The 20,684-nt window shown below is 49.5% G+C and overlaps 1 protein-coding gene across 1 annotated transcript in view; it reads left to right on the forward strand.

Moving 5' to 3' along the window:
* Window positions 1–20,684, forward strand: part of LOC308459762 (SCO-spondin-like) — a 177,099-nt gene that overhangs the window by 99,112 nt on the left and 57,303 nt on the right. Inside the window, exons 54-68 of the mRNA XM_080975383.1 lie at window positions 423–593; window positions 1,686–1,850; window positions 2,941–3,120; window positions 4,903–5,025; window positions 5,153–5,282; window positions 7,480–7,605; window positions 9,722–9,813; window positions 10,632–10,811; window positions 11,748–11,912; window positions 13,035–13,287; window positions 14,024–14,070; window positions 15,108–15,278; window positions 17,311–17,445; window positions 19,478–19,623; window positions 20,393–20,487. Coding sequence (XP_080831509.1) covers window positions 423–593; window positions 1,686–1,850; window positions 2,941–3,120; window positions 4,903–5,025; window positions 5,153–5,282; window positions 7,480–7,605; window positions 9,722–9,813; window positions 10,632–10,811; window positions 11,748–11,912; window positions 13,035–13,287; window positions 14,024–14,070; window positions 15,108–15,278; window positions 17,311–17,445; window positions 19,478–19,623; window positions 20,393–20,487 — 2,179 coding nt within the window. The remainder of the gene's footprint in view (window positions 1–422; window positions 594–1,685; window positions 1,851–2,940; window positions 3,121–4,902; window positions 5,026–5,152; window positions 5,283–7,479; window positions 7,606–9,721; window positions 9,814–10,631; window positions 10,812–11,747; window positions 11,913–13,034; window positions 13,288–14,023; window positions 14,071–15,107; window positions 15,279–17,310; window positions 17,446–19,477; window positions 19,624–20,392; window positions 20,488–20,684) is intronic.

Genomic DNA, 20,684 nt, shown 5'->3' on the forward strand with positions numbered 1-20,684 from the left:
AGAGACACAGACACTGATCTGTTTTGAGAGGAGTTGCCTAGTTACGAGATAATGGGAAGAGAGACAGAAGGGAGGGAGCAGCCATCAGAGGCGTCATTAGAGAGTGTGGTGGACCCTCCCTCCCCAAGAGCTAGGAGGTCTGCCTGTATTAAAGAACAAAGACTAGAGAGGAGAAGGAACTTCCCATTGGTGCCCAAGATGTTGCTGGGGATGGAGAGGGGAGGATTTAGAGTAGTCAACCGCTCTCCTTGTGGAGAGATGTGGATTTTTGCTTGTAACCAGGTAACAAAAAGGACTACAAAATATAAACTGCTCTTTAATTCTTGCCAGTGAAGTTACGCCTGACAAAGTGGGACTAGGCGCCTGGTCTCCCTGGTCCTAGTCCGACACTCTAACCATTGCATTGCACTCCCCCCCCACAGGTGGTCCCACTGCTCCCACCACCCCTGCCGCCACCCTGCTGCCCCCACTGGGCCCTCCCAGCGTCTGCTCTGCCAAGCAGTTCACCTGTGGCAGCGGGGAATGCCTGGCACTGGAGCGGCGCTGCGATCTCCGCCAGGATTGCCAGGATGGGTCCGACGAGGCCAACTGTGGTATGTCAGATTGGGGCAGATAGTCGCTCCCCTCACCCCCCCCCCATTCTGCACGAGAGCAGGGATGGGCAAATGAGGGCATGGCTCGGCCATACTCTGCCGCCCCTTCCCTGAGGGTTTTTGCCTGGCTGGACTGTGTCCCTGAAGGCGGAGGATGCCTCTCGCTTGCCTGGATGGAAGGTGAGCGGGGAGTCCGTGGCAGAGAGAAGTCAAGCATCAGAGGCAGAAGCTGGTGAAGAGTCACAGGTGTCTCCCCCTCCTGCTGTGACAAGCCCCCCAGAACCAAGAGAGGCATGAAAAGGGTGGAGGAGAGGTTTGCCACACTCAGGCACGGTCTCTGATTGCTTGGGAAAAACCCTGGATAGGAGGGGATTTAGGGGAGGCAGGGACTTTCAGACTCAGCAACTGATCCATGGGGCCAGACTTACTGGGGATGAGCTGTTGTGCTCATGAGTCCTGACAGTCAATCAATCAATCAATCAATCAATCAATCAGTCATTTTATTTGTATGCTGCTTTCCCAAAGTTAAAACTATGCTCAAGGCAGCTTACAACATATTAAAAAACCCACATAACTACAAACATAAAAGCAGTTATAAATAATAAAGGAAGCTTCAAAAAGTGCACAAACCAACTGAACAATTATATTACCACATTAATCCAAAATGAAGATACAAAAAATTAGTATCAACAGCCACAACAAAACCCGCTCAACAGTGCCCCAACCCAAAACATTTCTGCATGTCATTTTTGACAGTCCACCAAGACTGTGCAGATTGTGTTCTTGCTAATAAAGTGCTAAATTGCACAGTGTGGTTTCCTGCCAGCTTGCTCCTGACACCTGCCACGTGTAAAATTTAAATCTGTGGCTCCTCCCACTTCTGCCTCTGGCTCCACCCACCACTGGCCATGTGGCCCCTGGAAGGTTGTCGAGCACGGAATGTGGCCCTTGGGTGATGAAATGTCCCCCCCCCGTCCTAAAGTAAAGGGCACCGGCTCAGACCAAGGTTAGGATGTTTTGCTGCAAATGGAGGAAGTTTCTCTCCTGAACTATAGTTCTGGTCCAATCCTGCCTCTCTCCCTTCTCTGGCAGCGGACTGCATCATGTCCCCGTGGACCACCTGGAGTGAATGCAGCCGGTCATGCGGGCTGGGAGTGACCTTCCGGCGCCGGGACTTGCTCCGCAGCGCCCTCCCCGGGGGGCAGTGTGACCGCGATGAGTTTGACAGCCGCTCCTGCTTCCTGCGGGCCTGCCCAGGTAGGGCCTTCTCCCCACTTACCTGGGAGCAGCGGGTTCCCGGACAGGCGGGGCTCAAAAGGCTCCTCATTGTCTCTGCAGATGCCCGGCCTGAAGGCGAACCCTTTGGGCAAGGAATTTAATTTTGCAAGTGCTGAATATTTCAAACAGAAACTTATTCATATAGAATCAGTGCCAACCAGCTGCCCCCAAAGTGAAACTCGCAAGCAGGATTCGAGCCCAAAAACCCTCTCAAGCCTTCTCAGGCCTGAAGCCCTTCATAAAAACATGGAATTATGGAATTGTAGGGTTGGAAAGGACCCTGAGGGTCATCCAGTCCAACCCCTTGCAATGCAGGAATATGCAGCTGGATCAAACCTGCAACCTTTGTGTTATCAGCACCACGTGCTAACCAACTGAGCTACTAACTGATTTATCTTTTTGCATGCTGCTTTGAGGCTGTTTAGTTTGCAATCTAGTGGCGTATACGTTTTATGAAAGATGCAGAGTTTATTTCATAAAATGAATACACCACTAGATTACAAACTAAACAGCCTCAAAACAGTTTACGGGAGGTTGGGAGATAAATCAAACGTTAGCAGTAAGGAAAATTAACAGCAAAAATTAAGGCATTCAAAAAGTTAAAATAGAGGCTGAAAACAGGATTGAAAACAGGATTGAAACTTGCCTGAACAATAACGTATTTAGCAGGCGCAGAAAAGAGTGCAATGAAGGCATCTCTGCCTGATGTCAAGAGGCAGGGAGTTCCAAAGGACAGGTGCTGCCGCATTAAAAGATCAAGTTTTTGCAAATGCATAACGGGTATTACGCGTCACCTGTGCCAATTTCTTACAACAACCTTGCGAGGTGGGCTAAAGCGAAGAGCTTGCAGGCTTCACGTGTAGCATTTTGCTTAAAATGTTCATTTTGCCAGACTCTTAAAAACACATCTTTCATTCATAGTCGACGAAATCATTTAAACCGGCTCCCCGTTATTAATTCCAAAGAGGCACGGGAAGGTTGGCATGACAAAATACTGCCTTAAGATACAGGGGTCCAATTCTGTGGTTGCATGACGAGCTCAGTCGCGTGGCTCTTTCTCTCCGCCCAGTTAATGGCGCCTGGGCATCCTGGGGCGAATGGTCGGACTGCGACGCCGAGTGCCGCGGCGGCGTGCGGAGCCGCACCAGGACCTGCGCCGACCCCCCGCCCAAGAACGGGGGGCAGCCTTGCCCGGGGGACGCTGTGCAGATGGAGACTTGCAACCAGCAGCCCTGCGGAGATGCCCGGGGTAAGTGCTGGCTGCATTTGGGAGACAGGGAGGGTCAGAAAAGAAAGGTGGGCCAGTGATGGAGCAGTGGTGGCCTGAGATGGGGGAAGGATGAGCCTGGGGGATGGCAGGAAGATTAGGAAACCAAACAGAAACAGTGAACAATTTGGGGAGAAAAGAACAGAGAGGTTTTGTCTTTCTTTGCATCTGGCCTTGTACGTACCAGAGAAGCCTTCAACCAAACACACAGAGGAAAAACTCCCTCAGAAACGCACAGCCAATCAGGGCCCTGGGCTGCCTCGCTTGAGATCATGCCACTCTGCCTGGTTGCTAAGCAACTCCTTCTCCACCCTCTATAGCTGAGTTACTGATTTAACCCTTGAGTTACAAACTGAATGATCCCTGGACTTCCAACATTGGGCAGAAGGGCAGGAGCAATAGGCTCTTCTGGTTTGCCTTGTGAATTACGAAGGTGCTGGTGATAAAAGAAGCTTATAAGTCCAGAGGGAAGATTTCCCTGGGCTCGCCTCCTTGAAATGAATGGAAGTTGCACAAGCCCAAGAACCATTCACTTCAATGGAGCTTGCACAGGGGAGTGGAAGTGACTGCTGGGTTGTGCTGTTGGTTTGGGGGTCTCCATATTGTCGTCTTCGAACACAGGGGCAAGAGGTTGGGGGGAGATTGGCTTTAAAGGTTAGGTCAGCCAGGAGGCGTTTCCTCAAATCAACTGCAGCCCCACTTCATAATCTTTGGATACTGAGACTCTCTACACACTACTAGACCCTTTTTAAAGCACATTTCTCCCCCTTCAAAGAATTCTGGGCAGTGTTAAGGGCTGCTGGGAATTGTAACTCTTTGGGGTAAAACTACATTTCCCAGAATTCTTTGAGGGAAAGATTGTGCTTCGAATGTGCTTTAAAAGCAATGCTTTATTTGCTGATATTATTATCTGCCAACCTAGCAGTTCGAAAGCACCCCCGGGTGCAAGTAGATAAATAGGGACCGCTTACCAGCGGGAAGGTAAACGGCGTTCCGTGTGCTGCGCTGGCTCACCAGATGCAGCTTGTCACGCTGGCCACGTGACCCGGAAGTGTCTGCGGACAGCGCTGGCTCCCGGCCTCTAGAGTGAGATGAGCGCACAACCCTAGAGTCTGGCAAGCCTGGCCCGTACGGGCAGGGGTACCTTTACCTTTACCTTTATTATTATTATTAGTCATGCTCATCATGTAGAGAGGTGGGTAGAATTAATCCTTGCTTGATATGAATATGGATGGATGTACATTTTTTTAGTATTTTGGTTTATGACTGTGGCTTTAATGCTTCTTAAGTTATTTGTCTCTTATTTACATATTCATTTATATCCCATTTCGCCCTCCAAGGAGCACCATTGTTCTCTCCCCATCTCCTTTAATCCCCACAACAGCCCTGTGAGGTAGGCTAGTCTGAGGGACAGCGACTGGCCCAAAGGACGCGCCCAGTGAACTTCATGGGGGAATTTGAACCCTGGTCTCTCCCAGGTTCTCGTCCGGCACTCTAACCACTGTGCCACACTGTCTCTCCTCACTTGTACGGAGTACCACCAACTTTTTTTGCTGCCTTTTTTGGGCAGCCATTTTGAACTGGCACATCATTTTTTTTATACAAAAAAAAATGTTTAAAGGTACAGCGTATAAGCATCCTGCAAACTTGAGGCTGGAAGGGGAGGAAGACTGGATGGCTGCAAGCCCTGCCCCCTCCACCCACGAAGCTTTGCTTCCCTTTTCCCGCACCCCGACCTCCTCCTCTCGCCTGTTTCCTCTGCAGACTGCGGGCCAGACATGGTCTACGTGCAAGCCGGGCACTGCGAGCGAGGCCTCGTGGCTCCCTGTCCCCAAACGTGCCGCCAGCTGAGCCTGAAGACGAGTTGCCCCAGCAGCTGCGTGGAGGGTGAGCATGTTTTCCCCGGGGCTAGGAGGGGGGCACCACGTTCCCGATCCCTTCCTAGCCTAGAAAAGGGCTCCCTCGATCCGTGCCCCCTGCTCTGACCTCCAGCCCCCTCTGTCTCCCCTCCCAGGCTGCCGCTGCCCCCCGGGGCTCTTCCTGCAGGACGGGGGCTGCGTGAACGTCAGCCAGTGCCACTGCTTCTTCGATCACGAGCGTCGCATCCCGGGGGAGATGTTCCTGAGGGACAACTGCAGCCAGTGGTGAGCAGGGGACGGGGTCCCTCTGGTGCCCCACCCTCCTCCTCCTCCTCCTCTGGCAGGGCTCTGAAGAGTGTAGGGCACAGTCAGGCAACCAGGGGAGCAACCCAGGAGAGGGGACCGGCAATTTATAATAATAAATAAATAATAATAATAATAATAATATTTTATTTATACCCCGCCCTCCCCAGCAGGGCATACCAGGATAGGCGGTCCTGTAGGTACGAGGGTCCTGGGCTGCAAAGGGCTTTAAAGGTCAAAACCAGCACCTTGAACCTGACCCTAGACTCCACCGGGAGCCCAGCCACCCACAAGGCAGGAGTCTGAGTGTCAGGCTTCAGGGAATCTGACCCCCCTGCCTCACGGCAGGCTGCCAGAAATGGAAAGACAAGAAGCTCTTACCAAGGTCTTTTATTCAATATTCACAGAGATGTAGCAGTGCCGTCTCTTGGATAATGGCGTTGCTCTGAGTAAAGTCCCACCTCCTCCGTCTCTCCTATTATACGTCATCCCTGCATTGGCTGATCTGTGCTTTCTGCCTCTGAGCTTTCTGTTCTACTTTCGATGCCTGCCGGGTTCTGGGAGAGGGGGGGTTCTGGCATGCTTTCTAAAGACACTGAGTCTTTCCGCTGTCTCTCCCCTGGTGCTTCTTCGACTTCTTCCTGCTCATCTTCCAATATTTCCCAGCTTCTCCCCTCTGCAGCCTCTGAACTGTGACCTTCTGCAAACCGCTGTTCTAAATCTATACTGTCTCCCCCTTTTCTGGGAAGTGCAGGAGGAGGGGGCGGTCTCCACCATTCCTCCTCAGTCCAGTCCCTGACACTGAAGAGGAGCGAGCAGTCTGAAGCGGAGGAAGGCACACGGGATTGGGCGGAGGAAGAAGGGATGGTTCAGGCGAGGGACAAGTCAGTAGATTGCCCACCTTCCCCTGCTCCACTGCCTCCTAGTGCCAGGAGGGGTGTGAAAAGGGTAGAGTAATGATGACGTCTGTGTGGGAGAAGTCTCGGGTTGTGGGCCCATAACCCACCAGGGAGGGTATCTGTGCCGGAGGAGTCGAGGGTCCCATTCTTTCGGAAACTGCTCCATTGCACCCAGACCTGTGACCAGCTGTCTAGAGGCTAACCCTTGGGAGGCCGCCCAGAAAAGAATGTGGCCCCCCCACCAGAGAAGAATGGCAGGTGAAGTTAATGGACTGTGCTGAAATGGCTAAAATGACCAGGAGAGTCAAAAATCAGCAAGACCGAAATTTTAACAAAGAATGGGGAACCTTTATAATTTACCTTAAAGACCATTATAAACAGTTAAAATAGCAGGATTGGAATATTACTGAAAGTTTAATGTTGAATTCTGGACATAACAGAAGAGGCAAAGGTTTTGGATTACAGTGGTACCTTGGTTCTCAAACTTAATCCATTCTGGAAGTCCGTTCCAAAACCAAAGTGTTCCAAAACCAAGGCATGCTTTCCCATAGAAAGTAATGCAAAACAGATTGATTGATTGATCCATTCCAGACTTTTAAAAACAACCCCTAAAACAGCAAATAGCATGAATTTTACTATCTAACAAGACCATTGATCCATAAAATGAAAGCAATAAACAATGTACTGCAGTCACACAATCAACCAATAGCTGAACTGGGTTCCACAGTCACACACAAAAAAGAGCCGCAAAAACAAAAATGCAAAATAGCAAGCACAGACAGACCACAGCGTAACTCTCAAAACAGAAACGGGGCTCTCAGATCAGAAGCGTAACACTCCAAACGGAGCACGTTTGGCTTCCGAAAAAAGTCCGCAAACCAGAACACTTACTTCCGGGTTTGCAGTGTTTGGGTTCCAAGATGTAGGAGTACCAAGGCGTTTGAGAACCAAGGTGCCACTGTATCATAAAAGATGCAGGAGGAAAGGATTAATAATAGGACCCACAAAGGGGAGGGTGGAAGTCCAGGAGATTCCTGGGAATCTTGTTTTTATTATTTGTGATATATCTCTGTAAAATATTTGAAGAACCAAATAAATTTTATATATAAAAAAAGAGAATGTGGCCCTCAAGATATGAAAGGTTCCCAGTCTCTGCCTTTGCCCCTGGGGCTGATGGGAGGGTCACAGGTTCCCCCCTTTTGGGGTGGTGGTGGTTATGGGGTCCAGATTCAGTCCTGATGAGCTTTTGTCCTCCGCCTCCTTCCCGCTCCCACCACCAGCGTCTGCCTGGAAGGCGCCGTGACCTGCGACTCGGTTTCCTGCCCCGTGAAGTGTGGCTGGTCAGCTTGGTCTCCGTGGAGCCCTTGCGGAAGGAGCTGTGGGGTCGGCATGCAGCAGAGATTCAGGTGAAAGGAGGGCAGCATCCACCTGTGGGCGGGATGTGGCTGTTGGGATACTGCCAGGGAGATGGGGGCATCAGGCAGGCCCCCAGCTGGCTCCAGCCACCGGCCGGCAGCCGGGCGATCACCGGTCTCCCTTGGAACAGCATCAGTCAGCGACACGAGCCTCAGATACGTTTAGAGACCCGTGCACGCTCTGTCAGCAAAGTGAATAAATCTTCTCACAGCAGAAGAGATGGACAGAGAAATGTGTAAGCATATTTACAGCATTTATTCAGCATAGTTCAGGAACAAAGGAAAACATGTCTGCTTCCCTTCGTCTCCAGCAAAACAGCTGTAACACAAAAGCTATATACAAACGGAAGTTCAAAGCAAGTGCTGGAAGTAAACAGGCATGTGACACACAACAGCCTGTTCCCTTTTAAGGTGGAACGGAATTATATCCTAACAGTGGCCTCTTGAGGCAGGTTTTTTTTATCCGGCCCTCCCAAGGAAGGTTGTGATCAAAATGTGGGGGTTTTTTTGTTTTCTCTCCTTGCCCCCCGACTCATCCCACTGGAGTAGGTGATGCGAATTAGTCATTGAAATTGCTTTTTTATTTAAGATCGCAGGGCAGGTCACAGCATAAAAATACAAGATAAAAACAAAATACATAAAAAGAAAACAAAATTTAAAAAAACACACCCAGTAACCCGCCCCCCAACACATTTAAAAGGGCATGGATGTCAATCAGCCTGGTTGAAGAACCCCTGGAAGATAGCTCTCCAGTCTCCAACCTGTTTAAAAACCGACAACCAAAGAGAGACCAACACTTTTCAGTGGAGTCTGTTCCGCTGTTGAAGAGCTCTTACCACCAGAAAGATCTTCCTAATGTTTAGACCTGTGGGTAGAGGGCAGTATATAAATTCAATTAACAACAGCAGCAGCAATAATGGTCGGAATCTCCTTCCTTGTCATCTGAAGCCATCGCTTCGGACCCTGCCCTCGGGAGCAGCAGGAAACACGCTTGCTGCATCTTCCGTGTGATGACAGCCCTTCTGATATTTGAAGAAATTTATTACAATTATAAATGTAACACACGTATTAGTCGCAGTCGCCATGTGTTTTCTTGATTTTTTTAAAAAAATGAATGGATGGAACTGTTGTTGAAATTCTACTCAATACTGATCCAGATTAGATTCCGATTTATAGTTAGCAGAGTAAAATCTTAAACACATTGCAGGATTCCCAAAAGTAGACCAGAGGGAATTTTATTTCATGCAGCAGAGCTTTACTGCTACTGAAGGCAGATGACCATCGTGGTCACAAATCCAATACATTCAGGACTGGCCCTGTCCATAAGAAATCCACTTGAAGCAGACTTAACTTAAACTCACAGTCATTTATAATAAGTCGAAACCTTAACATTAAGCCCACCACATACAGAATACCACACCAGAAAGAAAGAGAGATACAAAAGAGTGAAACCCGGGCTCCTTCTGGCATTATTATAGTCAGCCAGGGGCGAAGGAAGGCGTTGTGACACCCGGAGCGGGCATCACTACGTAGGGCGCATGTGCGGTGTTTCGTTGTTCTGTATGGGACAATGACAATAAAGATTATCGTATTGTAACCAGTTTAAGGCAGCTGTACTCAGCTTCTCTGAAGAAATAACCCAAACATCATGAACCTTCTGCTTACTTCTTTCACAGAAAGGCTTCCAGAACCCTCTTGAATTAAGTAGAATAGGAAAGATCTCTGCACATCAGATCAATACTTACTGCACTAGGAAATGCAAACGGACAGGAAAAGCAGTCCTTTCCCCAGTAATATGTTATACAAGTCCTCTTCTAGGATAGCTCAGTCAGTAGAGCAGGAGACTCTTAATCTCAGGGTTGTGGGTTCGAGCCCCACAAGGGGCAAAATATTCCTGCATTGCCGGCGGTTGGCCTGGACTCTACAATTCTATGCTTCTAAGTCGCTTAGAGATACTTGATTTATTAACTCTATACGTTTTGTTAAATAAATGAATAAGAGAAAAGGAATTGCGGCATCCTTCAGGGGTCCATCCGTCTGGATGGGTGCAGAGCTGCACCCTCTCTTCCCTGTCCCTAACTTATGTACCAGCCTGCCTCTTTTGCAGGTCTCCCTCCAACCCGGCTGCTGCCAATGGCGGTGCCCCGTGCCAAGGCGATGCCCAGGAGGTCCGCGAATGCCACACCGTCTGCATCTCAGGTAAGGGGTCCCGACAAGGAAGAGGTGCGTCACTTTCATGAAATAAGTAAATCCGATGCCTTGGAGCTGGAGGAGAAGCTCCACTCCTCTGCGTCAGCTCTCAAGCCAGTCTTTTGTTCAGGGAGTGGTTTTGCACTCTTTTTTTTAATATAATGCTTTATTGATATTCAAAAAAGCACAACAAACAAATGTATGAAACAACCAATTGAGAATACAAGAAAAATATCAGTATTTGCTAATTCATATCACCATACATTCTTCTTAAAAAAATTCCTATGACTTCCCACCACCCCATGTATTTACAATATTACTTATCTGATACACAGTTAATCTCTATTTTCTTTTTACTAATATTTGTCAATATTATATTACATATATTTATGCTAATACAGAAGTCATTCAAATGCTGTCACTGACATTATAATGCTGTAATATTCCTCATGGGGTTTTCTGTACATGTCTCATTTTCGAATAAAGGTTTTTCTGTCATTTTTGCCAGTTCGGCATACTCCAACTTTGCCACTCCAGCTTCATTGGGATTTCCTCTCCCTTCCAATTCATTGCGATCAGTATTCTTGCTGCTACCGTTGCATACAAGAATATTTCCTTTGCATTTTTTGGTATGTCTGGGCCCAAAATCCCCAGGAGAAAAGCCTCCAGGTTTTGTTTTTTTTAATGATACCTTGATCATTTTTTAAAGTTCCTCATTATTCTGCCTGCCAGTAGACTAGAGGCCTCACTTCTCCTGGAAGGGGACCGAGTGACCCCCAACCCCAAGGCTTCCCGTGCCCCACACTCTTTCTCCTGTCCCTCCCCAGAGATCACCTTCGCCTGGAGCGAATGGACGCCCTGGTCCCCCTGCTCAAAAACCTGCTACTATGCCACGGACGTGGCGGGCGTCAGGAAGCGGTTCCGGGACTGCAGTGGCACCACGGACGCCGCCAGCTGCAGCGGGGAGACGGTGCAGGAGGAGCTTTGTGACACGCCCCCCTGCCCAGGTGAGAGGAGGGGGGGCAGAAGGAGGGGGCAGCACTGAGGCCCCCCCCCCGGCCTCGGGGATGATGGGAGTTTGCAGTCTGAAACATCCAAAGGGCACCAGGTTGGGGAATTGTGTCCTTTGGGGTCTGAGGTTTGGCTGATCTTACCCGAAAGGTGGCCGCCGTACAGGAAGCGCCCTCAGGTTCTTCCCCGGTGCAGTGGCAAGTCGAAAGAGCATTCCTGCATTGCAGGGGGGTTGGGATAGATGACCACTGGGGGACCCTTCCAGCTCTATGATTCTAGGATAGAGAAACAGAATTGTAAAGTTACCCTGGGGGTCATCGAGTTCAACAGCCTCCAATGCAAGGATCACAGCTAAAGGAGAGGCCATCATCATCATCATTTTATTTGTATGCCGCCTTTCCATAGTTGAAACTATGCTCAAGGCGGCTTACAACACGACAAGATTTACATAATTACAAACATAACAGAGGTCATAAACAATAAATAAAACACCTCAAAAAGTACACAACCCAATGGAAACAATTTCCACGCAAATCATAAGAGCTAAAACTAAAAACGCAACCATGATATCGATAACAACAACAGGCTCTCTCAACGCCCCCTGTAAATAAATACTCCAGCCCGAGAATCTGTTCAACAGCCTCAGCTTTTGTAGCTGGAGTCAGTCCGCTCTCCACTCTCTCCCAGGCCAGATGGGGAAGGACCGGCAAGGCAGGGTGCAGGTCTTCCAGGGCTCACAGCCAAGATGGTCTCGTTTAAAACACCAGAGATAAAACTTAAAAATATAAAAGCAGCTGCAGTCCTTGTGAAGCCTGTCAAGCCCCCCAGAGCCAGGTGGAAAGAGGCAGGGGCAGGGTCCTTCGGGCCCCCAGCAGGCAGACCACCTCCTTATCATCTTTTGTTCCTTCTTCCCTCCCTCTCTCCCTCCTCAGTGGAAGGCATCTGGACCCCATGGACCTCCTGGTCCCAGTGCTCGGCCCCTTGCGACTCCGGGGTCCAGACCCGCAACCGCACCTGCTCCAAGCCAGCCTACGGGGGCCCAGAGTGCTCCGGACCCCTCATCCAGACCCGCGATTGCAACACCCAGCCCTGCAAAGGTACACATTTGGGATATGGGGTCCCTGTCAGGCGTGGAGAGTCTTCCCCTCCCTTCGGTAGCTTCGCAGATAAGAATCAAGATAAGAATCAATGAGCAGTTGATAGATTTGTGGTCCTTTTATTACAGCACCACATTGCAGGCACAAATACACAGCTCTCCACAAGGAGGCAGTAGGCCAGTCTAATCTTCTTTCCGGCTTCCACAGCATTTCAGGTGCCGACAGGAAGTTCCCCCCTCCCTCTGACTCCTTTGCTCTCTGATACGTTCGGACCTCCAAGTCCATGGTGGGGGGGGGGGGTCCGCCACACTCTTGAGTGACATCTCAACTAGCTGCCCCCTCCCTTCTGCTTCTTATCTCATGTCCTTATCTCATAACTGGGTAACTCCCCCCCTAAGCTGTCCATCTCTCTGGTTCTGAACACACTGCAGACAAAGGGGGGGGGGGACCTTTCCCCCTCCAGCTCTCCATCAGAATGCATCCCCCAGTCCTCGTCTTCAGACCATTCCCTGACACTGTCATGGTTTGGTTCATGGGCAATTGAAGTCCCAGCTGAGGACATCGGGACCGGGGACACAATAGCGGGGTGGGAGCAGGAACGGGAGTCCAGAAGCCAGGAGTTAGAAAGCCAAAAGTCAGAGGGTCAGAGGGCTGGGAATCAAGGGTCTGAGGATCAAGAAGCAAGGAGTCACGAATCAAGGGTCTGAGGGTCAAGAAGCAAGGAGCCACGAAGTCAAGGGTCCGAGGGTCAGGAAGCAAGGAGTCAGGGGTCCGAGGGTCAAGAAACAAGGAATCAAGGAGTCAAACACAGCAAGGCAGGGAACGTGTTGCTGTGGCAAAGAGCTGAAGGGAAATGCTGACCTTATATCCCTTCCTGGCTCTTGCCACCAGGTGCTGTGATTTACCTAGTGGCCTCACTTGTGCGGCCGTGCCTTGCCTCTCCAGAACAAACTTAGGAAGGCCCCAGTCCTGCAAAGTCCTACTGGTCACAGGGCCTGGCTCCTGCACGCACACCTGACAGACACTTCCTCTCCAGCCCCCGCCCATCCTCCTACACCTCTGGGTACCCTACGTCTCTCACCAGATGCCTCTCCCTTTGTCCCCCCCCCAAACCCCACACAGCGCTCTGCCCGGGGAACCTGGTGTACCAAACGGCCGAGGAGTGCGAGCGGAAGGGGGGCGCCTGCCCCCGCCTCTGCCTGGACCAAGGCTCCCGCGTGGAGTGCGCCTCCCGCTGCCGCGAGGGCTGCTCCTGCCCCGGGGGTCTCTTCCTGCACAACGACACCTGCCTGCCGCTCAGAGAGTGCCCTTGCTACCACCAGGGGGAGCTCTACCAGCCGGGGGACGTCGCCCTCCTGGACTCCTGCAACAACTGGTGATGAATGGATTGCATTTCTTCTCATTTTTACTTTTATTTATTTATTCCCCCTCCCAGGAGAACCCCCCTTATGAAAACCTGTATTCCTACACATACACACACACACACACCACAATTTGTAATTGTATGCATCTATAAAACACTTCCTTCTTAAGTGATCCCCAAGTTAAATATTTATTTCACCTGAAGCCTAAAGGTGTATACGGAAGGTGCCAGGTGAGACTAACTGTGGGGAGCCTTCCACAAACTAGGAGCCACTGCAGAAAAGGCCCCGTTCTCATGTCACCACCCTCCAGACCTCTTTTTTTCCTCCAGAAATTTATTTATTTAGTTTTTGAGATTGAAATTTCACAGTCACATATCCCACGTACGACATAAAAACTAGATTCCAAGGATTTTAACTGTTGACAATGATCTTTAAGATAAGTTATATATCTCCCCCATTCCTTATTAAACTTTTGACCTTCCTGATTTTTGATTCTTCGGGTCATTTTAGCCATTTTGACATAGTCCATCAACTTGATCTGCCTTTCTTCTCTGATAGCGACCACGGCTGCGTGGATGTTACTGGCCCAGAGATGGAAAGAAGATAAAGTCCCTACCCACCGGGCCTCGATCCGCCCTGTTCTTCCGAGTGCAAATCATTCTAAATAATTTTCACCTTGCATTTTCCCATTGAGGCAACTCGTAAGACATCTACTCAGTGACGTAATTTCCCCCTTTTCCTTTCCAGCACCTGCAAAGATGGAGAGATGGCGTGTACCACGGAGCCCTGCCCAGGTAAACAGAGACGGCCACCTTTCCTACTAGGTCAGAGTCTTTATCATTCTATCCCAGGACGGTTCACACTGACAGGTGGCAGTTCTGTAGGGTAGAGAAGCGGAGAAGGACTTAGAAACATACCATCATGGAATTCTAGAGTTGGAAGAGACCCCAGGGGTCATCTAGACCAACCCCGGCACCTGCTCCCTCCAGTGAAAATTTAGCAGAGGATTCCGGTAGGGATTGAAGCTGGGAACTCCCGCATGCAAGGCAGGTGGCCTACCATTGAGCCACAGCTCCTCTGCCCAGCTGGGTGGAGCAGAAAATGGCCAAGCCACGAAGCTTCAATTTAGCCCACCTCGCAAGGTTGTTGTAAGGATAAAATGAGATGATAGCCCGCTCTTGGTTGATAGATGGGTGGGTGGAATGGAGATCCTGCACCTGTCCTGAGGTCACACCTTCCGGGGAACCACAAGCGCCTGTTTAACCTTCTATGTGTCAAAACAAAATAAAAAATATCCTTCCAGTAGCACCTTAGAGACCAGCTAAGTTTGTTCTTGGAAAACACACAAATGAAAAATAACTTGGGTCTCTAAACACCATATCTTAAATGGGGTTGAGTTCCATCAGCGGCTGGTTTTATTTTATTTTATATAATAAATGTACAGTGGTGCCTCGCAAGACGAAAAGAATCCGTTCTGTGATTCTCTTCGTCTAGCGGTTTTTTTCGTCTTGCGAAGCAAGCCCATTGACGGATTAGCGCTATTAGCGCTATTAGCGGCTTTTAGCGGCTTATCGGCTTAGCGGCTTAGAAAAAGGGGGGGAAGGGAAAAAACCCCGCAGGAACTCGCAAGACATTTTCGTCTTGCGAAGCAAGCCCATAGGAGATTCGTTTTGCAAAGCACCTCCAAAACGGAAAACTCTTTCGTCTAGCGAGTTTTCCGTCTTGCGAGGCATTCGTCTTGCGGGGCACCACTGTAATAATAGAAATAATATCTGGGGAAGGCGCTCGGAAAGAGATTCCCCCCGCCCTGAGCTGGCCTCCCTCTCTGCAGCCGACTGCGCCTGGAGCGACTGGACGGCCTGGGGCTCCTGCAGCCGCAGCTGCAACGTGGGCACTCGGCGCCGCTTCCGCTCCAGCTCCCAGCCCCCTGCCTCCGACAGAGGACAGCCCTGCCAGGGACCCAACGTGGAGATTGAGTTCTGCAGCCTGCAGCCTTGCCAGGGTAAGAGAGAGTGGGGAAGGGGGTTCAAGGAGAGGGGAGGGGGTCAGGCTGTGGGTCAGAGGGATGGGGAGGAAAGGGGGCAGAAGAGCACAATGAAAAGAGGGAGGTCACCGCTGATTTGATTCATTACATTTCCAGGCCCCCTTTCATTTGAATGAATCCCAAAGGGGCTTACAAGCCACAATTAGAACAGAACTGAACATCACAAATACAGTAGAAATAGCATAGAATACAGTGGTACCTTGGTTCACAAAACGCCGAAAAACCCAGAAGTAAGTGTTCCGGTTTTTGGAAGGTGAACGTCCGATGCGGCTGTTGGCTATTGTTTCCGGGGCACCTGCACCAATCAGAAGCTGCATCTTGGTTTTCAAACATTTCGGAAGTCAAATGGACTTCTGGAACAGATTAAGTTTGGTGTGTTACTGGAAAAATCCGAGGGCTCCCTTGGACAAAAAACAAAGACACCAACCAGGATAACTTGGAGCAAAACAGCAGCCTGTAGGCTTGGCCTTTATTGAACTGTTGCAACAGGGTGTTCCCCTCACTTACAGGAGAGAGGAAAGACCCAGAAAGATGGTCTGCAATACCTTATAAAAACTTTTGAAATTCGCATCCTGTAGGTCAAGCCCACCCCCAGAAACATCATGCATACATCACAGAAAGGAGGGGTTGAGGGAGGAGTTGTGGTGGTAACCTGAGTGTCCTGTCACCTGGCTGGTTCCCCCTTTCCCCCTCCCCATGAGTCATTTTCTGAAGACAAAAGGTAGTCGCAGTTTCCTGCCCCCTGAGGGAAGCTCTGCTCATTGTCCTTTGTTCCAGTCCATGCTGAATCCACTCCCATATGCAAGTTCTTTGTGATCTTGATGGTCTTCTGTCTAGGACCATCAGGGTTGGCATAGCAACTGGGCAGGGCTCCTGTGGATGTGCTGGGCTGGCCTGTATCAAAACCTTCCCCATTTTGTAGTCTTTTCTTCATGGAGTAAAATAAAAGTGGAACAGTGCAAATCCGATGTATGGTTGATTTTCTATGAATCTATAACAGAAGCGTAGCGTGTGTAGTGTGTGAGTGTGAGTGTGTGTGAAGTTTGTACAAACTGAATGATGGGGGGGGGGTTCCTGCTACAGGTGCTTTTGTTTTTGTTCTTTATTTTGCCTTTTTTGTTTTTGAGGCTTTCTCGGTTAATTTGTTTTTGTGACTGTGTGGAACCCGCAGCTACAGGCTGCGGAAATGGATAAAAGCCCCCCCCCCCCGTCCAAACAATGACTATCATCAGTGCAGATGGGGGGGGGGAAGTAATTTTAATTTTTATCATCTACAATACTATCTTATTTATTTTATAGTACAGTGGATTGATTATTGCTTTCGTTTTATGGATCAATGGTCTCGTTAGGTAGTAAAATTCATGTTAAATTGCTGTTTTAGGGGTTGTTTTTAGAAGTTTGGAATAGATTAATCTGCCTTGGTTTTGGAACGCTTTGGTTTTGGAACGGACTTCCAAAACGGCTTACGTTTGAGAACCAAGGTACTACTGCAATTAACAATGATAATTTGCAGCATACTGTTGACAAAGCAGCAACTGAAAAAATAAGCTGAACCTCACAATTAAAGTCATATTATATTTGAAAGCAGCCTGGGAGTCATTTTGGACTCACAGCTGTCCATGGAGGCACAGGTTAGTTCCGTGTCCAGGGTGGCTGCCTGCCAGCTCCATCTGGTACGCAGGATGAGACCCTCCTTGCCCGCAGACTGTCTCGCCAGAGTGGTGCATGCTCTGGTTATCTCTCGCTTGGACTACTGCAATGCGCTCTACGTGGGGCTACCTTTGAAGGTGACCCAGAAACTACAACTAGTCCAGAATGCAGCAGCTAGACTGGTGACTGGAAGCAGTTTTTAATGTGTGACATTTTAATGTATTTTTAATCTTTGTTGGAAGCTGCCCAGAGTGGCTGGGGAAACCCAGCCGGATGGGCAGGGTACAAATAAGAAATTATTATTATTATTCCTTCTCCTCTGTCCCCCGCCCCTTCCCAGCTTCCGGCATGGAGTGGGGGCCCTGGTCCGAGTGCTCTGTGCCGTGTGGAGGCGGATACAGGAATCGCACAAGGGCCAGCCTGACTGTCTTGCGCCGGATTGAATTTGCCACCTGCCACCTTCCCCCCTGCACAGGTGAGTCCGGTGGATCCATCTCGGTTCTGGGTGAGACAAAAAGGCTGTTATGATTCCCAAAGTGGGGGGCGGTGCTGTTGGATGTCATCCACTGGGAGCAGTCAAACACAACATTCCTTGTTTTCCTAGAGTGGACATGCAAGGGGAGGTTTGGTCCAGCCAGTCGAAAACTTCCTGTTTCCTCCTGGGCTGGAACATCCTTCCTTTTGCATGTGACTAGAGGTGGGCGTGCCCTTACCTGTCCAGGTAACAAAAGGACAAGGCATGCTGCCACACTCTCTCTCTTTGACTTACTCCGCCGTTGGAGCAGCTTATCCCTATATGGGATAGATCCACATGTATATACTTTGTAACTAAGTCTGCCTTCAGGGAGCCAACTGTGAACTGATGATGTGAGTAAACTTCTTTTATTGACTTTAAATAAGATTGTTGTGTCTTTATTCTTTTAAGAGGGATATAAGGGAACTTACCAGGAACCTAATAGTGAGAGGCTTACACAAGCCTAGGGACGTGGGTGGCGCTGTGGGTTAAATCACAGAGCCTAGGACTTGCTGATCAGAAGGTCGGCGGTTCGAATCCCCATGACGGGGTGAGCTCCTGTTGCTCGGTCCCTGCTCCTGCCAACCTAGCAGTTCTAAAGCACATCAAAGTGCAAGTAGATAAATAGGTACCGCTCCGGCAGGAAGGGAAACGGCGTTTCCATGCGCTGCTCTGGTTCGCCAGAAGCGGCTTAGTCCTGCTGGCCACATGACCCAGAAGCTGTACGCCGGCTCCCTTGGCCAACAAAGCGAGATGAGCGCCGCAACCCCAGAGTCGGCCACGACTGGACCTAATGGTCAGGGCTCCCTTTACCTTTACACAAGCCTGCAACCAGTTATCCGCTGTGCGTTTAAAAGGGGAATGTGAAACTCTGCTAAGTAAAGGAACTTGCTAGTGCAAGTTAGGAAGGATATTAATAAACAATATATCCTCTCCTGCCTCCCTGAACATTCCCACAGGTGCTCACTGGTGGCAGAATTGGGAAGGAAGGGGGATGTTCGGGGTGCCAATAACTATCAGACTTGGAAAAGCTGGTCTCGAGTGCACCAGTTTTGCAGAATTAATTAAACTGAATAGCTTTGGTTGGGTTTGGAACAAATATGCAATTCATTGCTCCTGTCTTGAGTTTGATTGTGTTACTATCTACCTCAGAGAGTTGTGCAAACTGCTGTTCTGAATAATGCTTTGGGGGGGCAGGGGGTGCTGGGGATGAGCTGAAGGGAACCAAGGAGGCAGTTCCCCGAAAAAGTTTGGGTGTTGCTGATCTTATGGCCTGTTTTCTAATTGAAGGCAGCAGCCTCTTCGTTCAGAAATACCCTGCCTCTTTAGTGAGGGGGGGCAGAGGACACAGCCCCCCACTGCCTGCTTGGTGATCCTGTGGTTTGACCCCCCCCAAGATGTCTATTTTCTGGCTTGTGAATTGGAGGGGGGGGCTACCTGGGACCAGTTTACCTGCACGATCGCCTAACCCCATATATGCCCATTCAGCAGAATGGGCACCATTGCAGGTGCCACACAATACCCATTCTGCTTCTGTAAGTACTCAATTTTTGGGGGGGGTTACCACCGACACTTTGGAACTCCCCGCCTCTTGACACCAGGCAGGAGCCTTCACTGTTTTCTTTTCAGCACCTGTTAAAAAACATTCTTGCTTGGACAAGCTGCTTAGATCTGTTTTTAGGTCTGTTCTTACAAAAGCCTTAAATTGTTGTTTTTTTTCTTATTGATTATTTTATAATGTAATATTTTTTCTGCAAACTGCTTCAGAGGTTGCACTTGCAATCGAGCAGTGAATAAATGAAAGAAAGGGATAAATGGATAAATCTGAAAGGTGTGATGACTCCCCCATTCCACTGAGTGCACAGAAACTCCTGGCACCGTTTTCTCCATCTATTTCGGCGGAATGACCTCAGTAGTGCCAGGCTAACCCCCCAGCTGGCCCCTGCCCCCTCAGAATGCTCCACCCACGTCTGCCTTGCACTTTCCCACCCAGGTGAGGTGCCCGGCGTCTGCCCGGAGGGGAAGGTGTGGCAGGAATGTGCCGACGGACCGGCTTCCTGCGCGGAGCTCAGTGCGGTGCCCAGCGCCAACGAGACCTGCCATGCTGGCTGCTACTGCCCCAACAGCACCTTCTTGCTGGTGAGTCTCTGCTCCCCACAATTTCCCCCATGCAGAGGCTTGGGGGGGGGCGTCCCCCAGGGCAGGGCCTTCTCCATGGCGGCACCTAATCTGGACCCACCTCATTTTTATGTTCGCAAGTTGACTTACACTCTTTTTAATATTGTGTTTTAATGCTGTTATGCTGCGTTGGGGCCTTAGGGTGAAGGACGGATAATTGATTGATTGATTGATTTTTAAATATATATATATATTAATTTTATTAGTATTCTCCACACAACAACAACAAAAACGAAGAAGAACAATACACAAAACACAAAAACAAGTATACAAAAAACCCCCCACAAATCCAAATTAATTTGTAAGATTTGGATTTGATTGATTGATTGATTGATTGATTGATAGCAGATTAGTCTTTCCCAACCTGGGCCCCTCAGGAAGGTCTGAACCACAACTCCCAGCAGCAGCACCCCCAGGCAGCGGGAAAACACAAGATGTTTTAATTAGGTACATATTAATAATAATTAACAATGTTATTATTTATACCTCGCCCCTCTGGCTGGGTTTCCCAAGCCACTCTGGGTGGCTTCCAGCACATATAAAAACATCATCAAACATTAAAAACCTCCCAATACCGGGCAGCGTAATTCAATTTTTGTGTATACAAAATAAGTTTTGTCATTCAAAACTTCCAGAGGGCCCCCGTTTGGGGAAGGCTGACCTCAGAAGGAGGGGAGGGTGGTGTGTTTTTTCCTCTAATGCTGCCCCCTTCCCTCTCCGCCGCTTACAGAACAATCTCTGCGTGCCAGAGGAGGACTGCCCCTGCGCCCTCGATGGGCTGCTGTACGGCCCGGGAGACGTGGTGACCAAGGGCTGTGAAAACTGGTCAGTGCCTCTTCCTCTGGTTCCTGGCCAGCTATGCCCCTTCCTGCCAGCTCTGGCTGCTGGTGCAAATATGTCTAGAGAGAGAGGAAGGAGAAGTTCCTGGATGCCAAGGTCCAAGTTTGGGGCAAGGACTCTTTTTGTGAGAGGACCCCAGCAGAGATTTAGAGTCAGAAAATATGCCACAAAGCTTCTCGTGG

Source organism: Podarcis pityusensis (assembly GCF_964106645.2).
Source record: "Podarcis pityusensis genome assembly, chromosome: 12".
Lineage (NCBI taxonomy): Eukaryota > Metazoa > Chordata > Lepidosauria > Squamata > Lacertidae > Podarcis > Podarcis pityusensis.